Source organism: Lonchura striata, chromosome 2 (genome assembly GCF_050655825.1).
Source record: "Lonchura striata isolate lonStrDom1 chromosome 2, ASM5065582v1, whole genome shotgun sequence".
Taxonomy (NCBI): domain Eukaryota; kingdom Metazoa; phylum Chordata; class Aves; order Passeriformes; family Estrildidae; genus Lonchura; species Lonchura striata.
This window is the reverse complement of record NC_140704.1, coordinates 27,123,296-27,136,768: the sequence shown is the minus strand read 5'-3', so window position 1 is coordinate 27,136,768 and position 13,473 is coordinate 27,123,296. Positions and strand designations below refer to the sequence as shown.

The 13,473-nt window shown below is 39.2% G+C and overlaps 1 protein-coding gene across 1 annotated transcript; it reads left to right on the top strand.

The window, feature by feature from the left end:
• The first annotated feature begins 1,514 nt into the window (after window positions 1-1,514).
• COXFA4 (cytochrome c oxidase associated subunit FA4) lies at window positions 1,515-5,285 on the top strand. The gene is made up of 4 exons (XM_021538348.3): window positions 1,515-1,664; window positions 2,229-2,317; window positions 2,639-2,699; window positions 5,069-5,285. The coding sequence occupies exons 1-4, from the start codon at window positions 1,620-1,622 to the stop codon at window positions 5,123-5,125; spliced, it is 252 nt and encodes an 83-aa protein (XP_021394023.1). The 5' UTR covers window positions 1,515-1,619; the 3' UTR covers window positions 5,126-5,285.
• The last annotated feature ends 8,188 nt before the right edge of the window (window positions 5,286-13,473 follow it).

Sequence of the window (13,473 nt, the reverse complement as noted above, 5' to 3'; positions counted from 1 at the left end):
CAACTGGCGTCTCCTGCAATCCAGGTATATGGTGAAAAGTTCAACTACTCTGCTACAAGGTGAGCACTGTAACCTCCCAAGTTACTCTTGGAAGTTCCATTTATTTCTCTTCTATACAAGAATAGCAGCAATAGTATTATTTTCATAGTTTTAACATAGGCAAATTGTTCTTTCCATTAAAAAAAAAATGGAAAAGTACTGTTATCATGACATAATGAATACTGGAACAGTTAAGACTCCTGGAGCACACTAACTACTTTTTTTCCGTTTATCAACTCTGAAGCAAATGAAGGAGACAAGCAAAAGATAACATTGTTATAACTATTTTTTAGTTGTACTACCCAATGACTTGCCAAATGATCTGTACAAGCTCCTGAACTTAGCTGTTATCCAGGTTAAATTGGCTCTAGCAATCTGAAAAAAAAAATGGATTTTTGAATGATATGCAAGGAATACAGTTTGGCTTATTTTTTTTTTTAATTTATTTTAACAGAGACAATTTGAGACAATGGTTGAAAATAAGCAGAAGACGGTCTGTGGAACTAGGGAGTGAAACAGAAGACATCAATTTTCTTGAACACATTTATTCTCTGCCACTTTGTTATCTTTTACTTCAAAATTTTACTTTGTTATACAGTCACAAAAACTAAAAGCATTCCTGCAAAGTTCTTTTGATTCTGACTTACAAGAAGGACTATTTCTGTCTTAGGTTAGCAGGAATGCTGTGTCCAGTTCTGGGCTCCTCAGCAAAAAAAGAGACCCTTGGAACAGGTCCTGTGGAGGGTGAGTGGGGACAATTAGGGGAGCAACTGTCTTAAGAAGAAAGGCTGGGAGAGCTGGGCCTGTTCAGTCTCAAAATGGAATGACTGAAAGGGAACTTAATTGATATCCATAAGGGATATCAAGAGGATGGAGCCAGGCTGTCCTTGGGAGCGACAAGCAATGGGATGTAAAGCGACGGGAAGAAACTGATGAAAACATGAATACGAGAAAAAACTTCTTTACTGTGCATATGACTGCACACTGAAAAAGACTGTCCACAGCGGTTGTGGAGTCTCTTTCACGAGATACTGCAGAACCGTCGAGATGCGATCTTGCGCCACGTGCTCCAGGATGGCCGTGCCGGGGCAGGGAGGTTGCACCGGATGGCCCAGCGAGGTGCGGCCCCGCTGGCGCGCTCTGACGGGGCAGCCGGGCACCCTCCGCGCCGCTGCCCGCCGCGGCCCGGGCGCAGGCGCTGCCCGCGCGGCGGGGGCCGGGCTGGGCCGCGTGCCCGGCCGCGCGGGGTGCCCGGCCCGGTGCCTGCTGCCCGCCGCGGCGCCCGCGCGGCCGGCGGGACGGGGCCGCTCTCCCGCGGGGCTCGCGCGGGCCGGGCAGCGCGGCGGGGCCGGCGCGGGGCGGCGCGGCGCGGCGGCGGCGGCGCGGGGCGGCGGAGGGCGAGCAGGCGAACGCCGGAGCTGCCACATCCGGGCGGCGGCGGCGGCACCTGCCGCGGCGGGGGCCTCGGTGACATTGGGGCTCGGCGGCTGAAGGGGGAGGCAGCGCCGCGGAGCCTGCAGAGAGCGAGAGCTTCGCCCGCACCCGCCGCCACCGAACCACCGCCACCCCGCGCCGCCGCCATGGTGCTGCGCACCGTCCTCACGCACGCGAAGAAGCACCCGGCCGTGAGTACCTGAGCCCGGGCACCCGGCCCCGCGCCCGCCCTTCCCTGCCGCCCATCGGTGTCCCGGTCGCGTCCTCCTCGCCCCTCCGTCTCTTTTCCTGCACCCAGACACGGCCAGGTCCCTTTTCCCCTCCGGTTGCTGCGGCCTTGCTCATGCTGCAGGGCTCGAGGTTGCCCTTCCGTTTTTCTTGCCCAGCGGTTTGCCCCCACGCTAGCCCTCCCGTGTTTCTGGGTTTGTAACCCGAATACAGACGGTAGGGGCATTTTGGCAGTGAAGGGAGGGTTGTCTGTCGCAAAAACGCCACGTAACGGAATTGTTGGTTTGGGTTTGCTCTCTGAATGTAGGACTGTTTCTTCATACCTGCCTTTCCATAGTTGTTAGTTCCTCAATGATTCCAAGGATATCCTGCAAATAGGGAACTTAGGCCAGGGGTTTAGAGGGCCACGTGTCTGTAAAGTCAAAGATTGTTCTTTGGCTTGCTATAGCTGACATAGAAGTGTTATGTATCAATACTATTTTGTTGTATTGCAGGATGATATTTAACTTTTTGTATTGTTATTGCAGTTGATCCCTCTGTTTGTGATCATTGGATCTGGAGGTATTGGTGCAAGCCTGTATCTTATGCGTTTGGCAATGTTCAACCCTGATGTTAGGTATGTATTCAGTAATCAATCCCCAGTGACAGTCCTCTTGCTGCATATGTTACACTCCACTGCCTTGGTTTTTGTGTTTCTGGAGGCCTTAATGTCTTCATCCAGTATCACCTGACATTAAGTGTGTGAAGCTTTCCTTGATCTGGCAATCTCTTTGTTTACCATGATATTTAGAGACTGCTGACAAAGGACAGTGCCTTTTTCTGTAGAAACTTGCTTGGATGGCTTACTCAGTGACCTAATAACCACAGTACTTTTTTTTTTTTTTAAATTTTGAAGATAGTGTTAATATTCTCTCACATCTTGCATTTCTCTCAATAGCTGGGACAAGAAAAATAACCCAGAACCTTGGAACAAAATGGCTCCCAATGACCAGTACAAGGTAAACTGAGGAATACGGATTTTTATGAAGCATCGTATTTGAGGTGTAGCCGACTGCTTTAGGATGTTTGATTATATGGGCAAGTAGTTGGATGAGTGATGTATTCCTTTTGTGCAGCATTTGATTGTCTCTAGAGCTCTGAGCAGAGATAGCCGAGTTTGAGTTTTAAAACTCTCCTAATGGTGGTTGATAATGGGATGAAAAGAGTCTGTATTAAAGCAGTCATATTTATTGCACTGTTAGGAAAAAAGCAGCTATAAGTGAGAGGGAAAAATTTACTGGTTCATAATACTCAGAAATAAACTACATGGAGAAGGACAAAACCTCAGAAGATCTGAATAAGCTGTTGGCTTTTACTCATGAGAAGCAGGAAAATGTCAGTGTTTAATGTAACTGTGAGTTCAGGTCTGCAGTTGACTTTTTGAAAACAAAACAATATTGTAAGTAACTGGATGCAATAGTAATGTTTTTTAGCTGATATTAAAATAATTTCATAGAGCTAATGAAGAAGCATGCAAAGATGTCTAAAACATTTGGTAGTTTTGAGGATTCCTTAAATTGTAGACTCATTCGTGTTGTAAAAGACTTCAAGGATTATCAAGTTCAACCTTTGACTGAACACCATGTTGTCAGCTAGACCATAGCACTAAATGCCGTATCCAGTAATTTCTTCCACACTTGCAGGGGTGGTGACTCCATCCCCACCCATGGCAATCTGTTGCAATGTGCGACAGTCCTTCCAGTGAAGAAATTCTTCCTGAGGTCCAATGTGAACCTCCTCTGATGCAGCTGGAGGTTGTATCCTCTTGTCCTGTTGCTGATTGCCTGGGAGAAGAGGCCAACCTGGCTACATCGTCTTCAGGGAGTTGTAGAGAGTGAACAACCACCCCTGAGCTTCCTGTTCTCCAGGATGAACAACAGCTCCTTCAGACAATCCTTGTATGATTTACTCTCTGTGCCCTTCACCAGCTTCATTGTCCTATTGTGCTATTTTAGTAGATTGCTGTTAAGAATATTTTAAGATTATTTTCATGCTACAAAAAGCAAACCTACTGTGTCTTCAAAGGTAGTATCTTGTTTGGTACCATATACTACGATCCAAATCATTGAAATAAACAGAAAAACCCCACACTTCCAAAATAAAACAGGTTGTGGTTCCCTTAAAAGTCCAAGAAGAACATTTCATTCTTTGTTTTCATTGCCAGTTCTGGAATGTTGCTGGTTTGTAAATATCCAGACTCGGCTAGTCCTGCATAGTGCACAGCACAAATTCTTTTAAAGAGTGGATGACTCGTGTAGCATTCCCCTTCTGCCTTAACATGCAAACACAGCCTCTGGGTTTGCCATATTTGGGTGTGAGAATCACTGCTGACATTTTTTCCAAATCTGCCTTATGGGATATGAAAAGGACATACATTCTAATTTGAGGATGACTCTTTAGTAAAAAGTTCTTGTTATACAAGTCTTAGCTTTTGATGGGATTTTTTTTTCTATTGTAAGCTTCTTTTTGTCGTATTAACTTCCTCAGTCTTTTTTCCAAAGAAAAGAATTGACAACCTGAGCATTACTGTAGGAGTTGCAGAGAAAGTTGCAATTTGAATGTGATGTAGGCTGTTGTGTTTTCTTTAAGAAAGTTAAAAAAAAATAAAAATTGGATGTAACTAAAAATAATCAAACTGATAGTTACGTGCTTTTTAATCTTTTTGTTTTTAAGAAAAACTGTGCTATCACATGATTGATGTCAAGTCAGGCTGTGATGCCAAAATATGCAGTTAGTTTGTAAACTCATTGTCCTTTCATTGTTCTGGATTGCTTGTAACAGAATCCAATTATAATAGTATAAACTGAGCATGTGAGAGGATCTCTTCTGACTTTAATTCCTCCTGTCATCCTTTGCAGTTCTAGATGCAGCTACCTAAACCAAACTTGACTCTTCTAGCACTGCTCTAAAAGTTCTTTTGTGCTGCTGTCTGTTCACAGACACTGCTTTGACGGCAAAAGCCAGCTTGCCATGTGGCACAATATGCAGGAGCCATAGATTGTGAGCAAAATGGATAAACTCATCAGTACTGTAGAAAGTTCCTCTGAATGGACTTCTAATTCTGGGAGTTAAGAAGAGACACTGTTGGTTTTCTTTAGTGGAAGATATGACCACTCATTTTAAATGCAGAACTTTTAATACTGGGTGTAGAATTAATATTAAAAAGTTACTGTTTATCAAAAGTTTTTATTTATTTATTTATTAGCACCCAGTTCACAGATTCAAAATATGATTTCAGTTTCCTGGCAGAAGTTCAATGATGCATATTTTTAGTAAATACCAGGGAAAAAAGCTTCTTAATTCATATTCTTTCCCTTCTCTTTCCTAGTTGTTCTCGATTAATATGGACTACAGTAGACTGAAAAAGGACCGTCCTGACTTCTAAAAACACAATAATGTCTGTAAGCTGCACAGAAAGGTCTTCCGGAAGCTGTTCGCACAAGTGTCATGTTTAATCATCCAGGAAATTAAATTTGCCTCACACAGCACCAGGTCATGTGTTTGAAACTGTTTTGACGAGGCTTAATAAATGTTTAAAACTTGAAGTGTCTGCTCTTTCATTTTGCAAAATGACAATATCGTCCTATTAACAGTTGCTGCTGTATGGTTTGTCAGTAAGCAAAAGCTATTTCATGTTTCCTTGACAAGAAAGCAAAGTTGTTATGGTGGGCCTTATGCTCAGTGTATTGATCTCAGAAAAATAACTGCATGCTCATGCAGTTATACCAAACTTCAAAAACTTGAAAGCATACATTTATGTATATGCATAAATATTTTTTAATATACCTGAATTTATCTACTTGCCACTTTAAGAAGTTTTGATTGCAGAAAAGTCAATGCCAACAAGTCATTATCCATCAGGGAGGGAGCAGATGTTGCCATATGTTGCTGGAGGGAAGGAAAAAGCCAGACTGTGCTCTCCAAAAGTTTTTGTTTCTTACTTTTTTCTCTTCAAGTTAAGCAGATGTTTTTTTTTTTTTAATAAACAGACAACTTTCAATATTTAAAAAATCAAATTCTACAAACATTGTCAAGATTTCCTGTGGATCACAGATTTAAGGAAGTGAAGCACATAGCAGACGAGGATACAGGTTTTGGGAAATAATTAGCTATTTATGTAAGAACAAAAATACATTTCAGAAAGGGCAAAATCTTGCACTTTAGTACCTGGCTGAGTATTGCTATTGGCTTGGTCTTGCTATGGGAAGACAAAGTATCTTTGCAAGTCTGTAACTTATGGTAGGTTCTTTGTGCTTTACTGTGAACATCTGGCACTTCTTTGGATAAGGGGTATTAATTCTGGGCTGTCTGACAGAGTACAGCTGTTCTTATCTTGATAATCTCTGCTTAAAGTTGACTCCAAGAATGTAGATAACTATAGCAACTATTACAAGTAATAAAGGCAAATCAAGCAGCAAGAACTTGGAGAAGAAAATTATTCAGTGGTAATTGGAAAATAACTGATATTTGCAAAGACGTATTTTATATGGAACAGCCTTGTAGGTAAAATTATATCATTTATTTGGTAGCAGTTCAGATTATCCTTTTATTATTTACGGAACTGGTGGATTCACTCAGTTTTCATTTGCTTGAAAGGCTCTCATGAAGTCTGAATAAGAAAATGTGTATTATGACATGAGACATTATTACAGTGGTGAGCAAAGCCCATAGGTGTCCTTGGGGAATGGTTCCTCTCTGGATCCAAATAGAACTGTTGCAACACTTTTGTTCAGTTTTAAAAGTATGTTGTGTAAAAACGGGAACTGTGTTTTATAGCTTGGTAGCTGGAGTTCATTTGAATTTTATCTCTTCAAATACAGATTCTCTGGACATTATAAAAGACCAATATCCAGGAAGTAAACCAAATTCGTAGGTGAGACAAGGTTATTCTTTTTGTGCACAGCTGACATAGGCTTATGTCTTCCTTAATAAAGGCACTTCAATGTATATTTCAAATATATTTAACAAGTGCTTAAGCTACATAATTCTTTAAATATAGATAGACTAGAAAACAAAAGGCAATTAATTCAGTGTTACTGTCTTTGCCCATTACAGCATACTTGCTCCTAAAAATACATAACACTTAAGATTTTCTAAGTTTAATTATTTTAGAAGTTATTATCCTGAGGGGACACTTTCTCCTTTTTCTTGTGGGGATATACTTCTATCCTATGTTAAATGTAGTGGGCAATAGTCACCATTATTTGCCATCTTAAAAGTAATAAATATCGTAAGAAACAACCTTCCCTTCCTTCCTTCCTTCCTTCCTTCCTTGCTTCCTTCCTTCCTTCCTTCCTTCCTTCCTTGCTTCCTTCCTTCCTTCCTTCCTTCCTCCCTTCCTCCCTTCCTTCCTTCCTCCCTTCCTCCCCTCCATTTTTGTAGGGTATTGTTGAAAGACAGCCAGCATGGCAATATTTTGTCTGTATTGAAGTATTCAAGGACTACTTTAAAACAATCACCTATGTCTTTCTTCATGAATCCAAAGATAGAATTCCCTGAAGACAGTGTGAAGAAGTGACTGCAGTTTGGATTCTTAGAATTACATCTTATATTTACTTTTGGCTATTAACTTTTATGAAACAATGAAATCCCATCATTAGTAGGAAAAGTTAAATCCTTCATTAATGCCATGTCTTGTAATTTTGCTTGAGCAGATGTGTTATCTGAAAGAGGCTGATATTCTGCTGTCTTAGATTTCAACTGGACACAGGCACTTGATTTGTGGCACGGTTTTTTTTGAATGGTCAGTGTGCACTTGGTCTTAATGTCCTTTTCATGAGCCACATACAGAAGAGTCCTCTTATTTTTGCATTGAAGCACTGTGCATGCTACAGCATTGCGCTTGCATCAGATTTCTGTTAACAGAGTTAGTCTGTGCCTCATCAGTGGTCCTGATTATGCAGCAGAGTGATTAAATCGGAAATTAATTCTGCCCATCTAGGATAGAAAGACTTACAGGTTTCTGTAGCTCTGGCACATGAACACATATTCTATACAGCATGTTCAACATTTTTTTATTTGCCTGCAGTAAGGAAAGCTCCTTGTATCTAGCTGCCTCTAAGAAATTAGAAGGGTTTGCCTGATATTAAAAGAATAATTTAAATTTTTTGTGGGATTTATAGGCAAATGTCATCTGAGGAATACATTTCAGATCTGTTTTCAACCTCTGCCTTACATTTATAGTTAGTTTGGTGCATGACTATTGAATGACCTTTAAAATAAGGAAATATATGTTAAATGCTGATTCACTAGTGATACTTGGTCAGGAAGAAAGATTGAGAGGTTATGACAGGAATTTTAGAAATGTATCTTGAATGAGCTAATTTTAAAAAATGAGAGATGTGCAAGTGCAGACTGAGTTATTGGCTCTGCTGACTGCCCAGCCTTACTATGGATGCAACTGGATGAGCTGTAGAACCACTTCTTCAGTACAAAGTGAAGCATAGCAGGTCTGTTACAACTACAGAAAAGAGGTATTCATTAGCATCGTTGCCACAGAAGGTTTTTTTAATATTACTTAATAGAAGACTTACTCTTCAGTCCTCTCTTTTGAAATCCAGAAGTTGGTCGACTTGTTGCTCTTGTGATCCATTCACTTTTCCTTAGAAGTGGTCTTTACATCAGTATTTAGCCATGAGAAATTTCTGTGAAGCTCAAATGATTTCATATGCTCCTCTGATCTTTAAGCTTCTTAAGACTGTCTCTGGACACTACTATGATGGCATATTTCTCAAATATGTGCTGATTCTGGTGTTGTGAAGTTTGGAAGAATTTTTTTGGGCTTTGGGGTTCTTTTTCAAGAATTTCCAAGTGCTTGTGTCTGTTTGGTCAGGCTTAACACTGTAAGTAAGAATGACGTGAGCCAGTACAATGCAAGAAGATAAAAATCTCCTCCATTCTTAAGAAGCAAATCCATTTTTAGCATCCAGAATAATGTTTATCTGAACTAGAAAAATAATTTGCATTTTGTTTTTGTTTTTCTCTATTTTGGAAGTTTTATTTAAATGAAAAAATAATGTTTTGACTTTCTAAACTAACTTTCTAAGCTAATTCTCACAGTTACAAGGTGAAGAGGCTAGGAGATCACCACACTTTAATTTTCTTCTCTGTTTTCAGTCAGAATCAGTGATGCTTTTGGTAATGTGAAATGTGACCATAAGTATGCAAGTAAAGGCAAAAAAAAAAGTATTTAAACTTTTGATAGTTTACTATCAGCATTTACCTGACATTCATTTGCTACTAGAATTGCAAGACTGGCAAGTGGAACTCCTGCAAGAGACAGCAAATTCTGAAGATGATCAGAAAATAGATTATTAACACATGGCAATGCATACATTAAAAAGAAGAAAAGAAATTCTGCTGGTTATATTCATGGGTATTGTCAATGCTTTATAACAGTCACCTAAAATAATATTTCTAGGTTCATTAATTTGAATTACTTTGGACAAAATAATGCACTACACCATTTACAGTTCATCACTATAATGCAAAGACAACTTTACAAGAGAGCTGCACAAACCATAATCCAATAGACAAATTTATAGACTTGTTTTTTTCACATTGGAAGCAAACTAACTATGAACATGAAATGTTTTCTAATTTTAGTTTCTCTACTGCAGGCAAATGAAACAAACTGCTGAGAAGGTAATGAAAACAGATTACTTAATGGTGAAAAATTTGAGTGCCATTCTTTTTCTACCAGTGGTGCCACTGCTGGAATTTAATGGAGTGGCACCAGTGTGTCTGAATGAAGATTTTGATCCCAGCTGTTTAAAAATAGGGTTGAATCTAATAAGATTTCCTCAGTACTGAGAGCAGGAAGATAGAAGTTGTTATTAACACGAAGAAAGTGGAATTTCATCCCAGTTTCAAACTTCTGCTGTAGTTCCATGATGATTTGTTATCTTCATGTTAAGTCAAACAAATTTAACTTCCTAGCTTTCATGGAAGATTAAGGGAGAAAATTTCAGCCCAGCAGTAAAGATAATGTGCTTTAAATGACCAAGGATCATTGAAGCTTTTTTTTTTAAGTTTTCATGTGAAAGTCATCTCTCTCCTACCCCTTTATAAAAGTCCGGGTAAGTTCAGGAGGTATTCCAGGAGGGAAAAAAAGAGCAACAGACATGTGATGGAATAGACAGATGGAGCTGCATCAGGTTTTACATCAATTACAATAAGTTCTTGGATTTAGTGCAGGAGCTTTCTTAGTTTATGTCCTTCAATTTCTGCATATTTTTGGCAATGCAGAAGTTGTTTATTACACCAGCCATGACTGCTTGGTCTGTTAGGATGCAGTGAGAATTAGGCTGAGAGTAAAGACAAAAGCATGATATTCTAATGAGTTTCAATTACTGTGCAAAATAATAAAGCAGTAGCAGAATAACTGCAGAAGAAGGTCTGGTGCACTGTCTTCTGAATTTAGACTACTAATGACAAGTTTGTACTAGTGCCCTAGTGTGAAATAAAAAACAATTTTATGGGTGATTTTGAAAATAGCATTCTTTCTTTCTACATTGCCTCATAGAAGCACAGTTTCTAAAATGTTCCAACAAGTAAAATAAACATGTGAACTGTGTCTGAACTGTATATATTTTAATTTATGCTTTCTCATAATGACTTAATTCTCAGTAACCATTTACATTAGTTTAAGCTCATAGTATTTTGTTTCAACCTATGTTATTGTTTCTTAACAAAATTTGTCTTATGCTTTCAAATGGAAAAGGATTTCAGAAGATCTTTCATCTTAATTTTAGTTTTATTTTTATGTATAAAAATTAAAACCTGCATCACCAGAAAGAGTTTTTCAGCAGATTGTTACTCAAAGCATTGCAGCAGATACTGGAGCAGGTACTTGTTCTGTAATGAAGTGTAGCAAAGTAGGCAGTTGGGTATGACTCTCCCCAAAATAAAGAGAGATAAAATTTCCAGGAGCTGTTTTATGCTGGTGGCGCAACACTTAAATATGAAAGTACTATTTTCACTAATGGATGGATGGATTCTGAAGAATGGCTACCTGACCTCCATTTTATCCGGGTCCCTGGCAATTGTTTGCTTTTGTCAATCCCTGGCAGAGGGGAATAAGGTCAGGAGTTGATTAATGGCCCAGACTAAAACAACTGAGTACTTAAAAGTGATCTAGACTGCCAAGCAGTGTTTACAGAGTGAGTATAAAAAAGGTGACTCAAACCTTTCCTGTTTCCCATATCAAAGCAAATCTTTCACAGCTGACCTGGTAGGTGGAGCAGAGTTGAGTTTTTACAAATTCTACAAGTTATTAACCTATGCTTGGGCCGATAATGCATAGAGAACCACAGGCAAAGTTAAAATGAGATCCTCAAATTTAGAGCATTTTGCCAAATAACTGTTTCGACCACAGAGCGCAGTATGCAGTGGTCAGGCAGTAGATGTGATTTATGTTGTACCTAGCAGTAGACCTCCTACTCCTGAAGTGTAGGTGCTTGCCCCAGCAGCTGGATGAGTCACGTAGCTGCATTTACTGCCTCATGGAGCTTCAACAGTCTGCTTCAGGAACAGTGGAGCACTTCTGAATGAAGCTTAATATTCCATTATCTGACTGTGGGCACATCAAATGCAAAATAAACAGTCCAGTAGTGCATCTGAAATTCTATTTGGATGTGTTTTACTGTTTCTCAGTCATTACAGAGAACTTTTATGTGAAAGAAGAATGAGCTTTTGAAGACCCTAGAAAGAGAGATTTGTTACAGCCAAAGCAAGGAGAATGGAGAGACAGAAACAAGCAGCCTACTCACTCAGGCATAGGAAAGCAGAGGATGTAAAATGTGCAGTAGAAGTATAATGAATTTCTCCATTAGAAATTATTGTCACAGGGAAATGTTTTTGTACATGAATTCTGACATAGAAAATTGGATGGATTTTTTTGTTTGTATGTCGCATTTATTGAAAATGAGAAAAGCTCAGTGACAGCAGTATATGAATGTGTATAGATATATTGCTTAAGGTCTCCATTTTTCTTGTCTTCAGTCTTTATTCTCTCATCTTCTCCTCAGCTAGATAGCCAAGGTTTCTGCTTACTACCCTGAGAAATCCACTTCACTCATATATCTTCCTCTTGTCACGAGCTTTCCTTCTGTGAGGCTATGCTATTTCGTGACATGCTGGAATCACTGGCTACTTTCACATTAAAAAGAAATAACACCTTTCCCCATCAACATCTCATTACAGCTGTGTCACAGATTTCTGAGTAAGCAGAAAAGTTAAGTGATCCAAGTAAAACTTTTTAGAATTTTCAATATAAAACTCACTTGACTCCCAAATATTTACCAACAAATTGATGATCTGATGGAAACCTGATCTATCTGAAAAAGAAGAGATCTCATATTGTGGGCAGAACAATACCACTGTATATTAAATCAATAAAACATTGTCACCTCTTTCAAGATGGTACATGTTATTTGGTAGCATAAAACCAAATAAATTATGTGCCATATGCAGAAAGAATATAGTAAATATTCAACTTAAAAATGCAATGGTACAGGACACAAAAGTATTTGTATTCTGTATTGTTTTGTTTTATACTGAGAGACTGTTAATGCTAAGTAGAAATCTTTGTAGATCCAGAAGGGAAGCATATGGTGTTCCTTGTCTCAAACCAGATTTTGTATTATTGTATGAGGTACCAGTTGAAATTAAAAAGATATTTCCCCATCAGCTACAGCAGGCTTTGTATTAAGAGCCTGCTGACTGTTTTAGGTTCCACGAGGAAGGAAGGAAGGAATGTCCACAGTTTAATATGTCACTGTCAAATGAATTTTTTGATTTTTTTGATTTTTTTGATTGTTTTTCAATGAGATAAGCATTTCCCTTTAGGACTGGATTTTCAGTGGGGTTTGGTGGTGATACAGTCAATTTTCTTCATAGTAGCTAGTATGAAGCTGTGTGCTGGATCTGTGCTGGAAACTATATTGAGAAGAATGTTTTAGCTGTGGCTGAACAGAGTTTGCTCAGTCAAGGCCTTTCCTGCTCCTCATCCCACTAGCAAGCTGAGGGTGCACAAGGAATTGGGAGGGGACAGAGCTGGGACAGCTGATCTGAACTGACCAAAGCGGTATTTGATACCATATGGCATCATACCCAGCATGTAAGGCTTGGGAAGAAGAAGGAAGAGTGGGATGTTCAGAATGATAATGTTTATCTTCCCAAATAATAACCATTACTCCAGGTGTGCTGGAGCCCTGCTCTCGTGGCATGGTTGAATACCTACCTGCCCAAGGAAGCAGTGAATTAATTCCTTCTTTGTGACTTCTGTTCTACCTATTACGCTGTCTGTATCTCAACCTATGAGTCTTTTTGTTTTTACTTTTCTGATTCTCTCTCCCACCCCACCAAGGAAAAATGAGAGAGATATGGAACTTGTTTGCTGGCTGGGGTTAAACCCATGATAGGTAGAGATTGTTCATAAAAGCTGCTTTACAAATCCAAGATGTCAGAGAGGACTCTTACAGCTACTTCATATATTTACTATTTTGTACAGGCACACAAATGCATTTAACATTAGCAAATTCAGTTGTCATGCAATTTTTTGACTCAGTGACTTTAATTCTGTAGAATGCATACTATTTTGCATTTTGTCTCTGTCCCCTAAACCAAATAAACCTTGCATTTTTTAAGCAATCTTGACTATATTAATTTTCTTTGGAGTAATTAATGTATGCAACTTCCAACAGAGAAGAAAAATTAACTTGTGATTTCTAG

What these genes read in the sequence shown, in the direction of transcription:
- COXFA4 (XM_021538348.3), top strand. Translation starts at nt 1,620, where the DNA reads ATGGTGCTGCGCACCGTCCTCACGCACGCGAAGAAGCACCCGGCC. An exon ending in ACGCGAAGAAGCACCCGGCC is followed by an intron (nt 1,665 to 2,228) that starts GTGAGTACCTGA and finishes TTGTTATTGCAG; the next exon opens with TTGATCCCTCTGTTTGTGAT. An exon ending in CTCCCAATGACCAGTACAAG is followed by an intron (nt 2,700 to 5,068) that starts GTAAACTGAGGA and finishes TCTCTTTCCTAG; the next exon opens with TTGTTCTCGATTAATATGGA.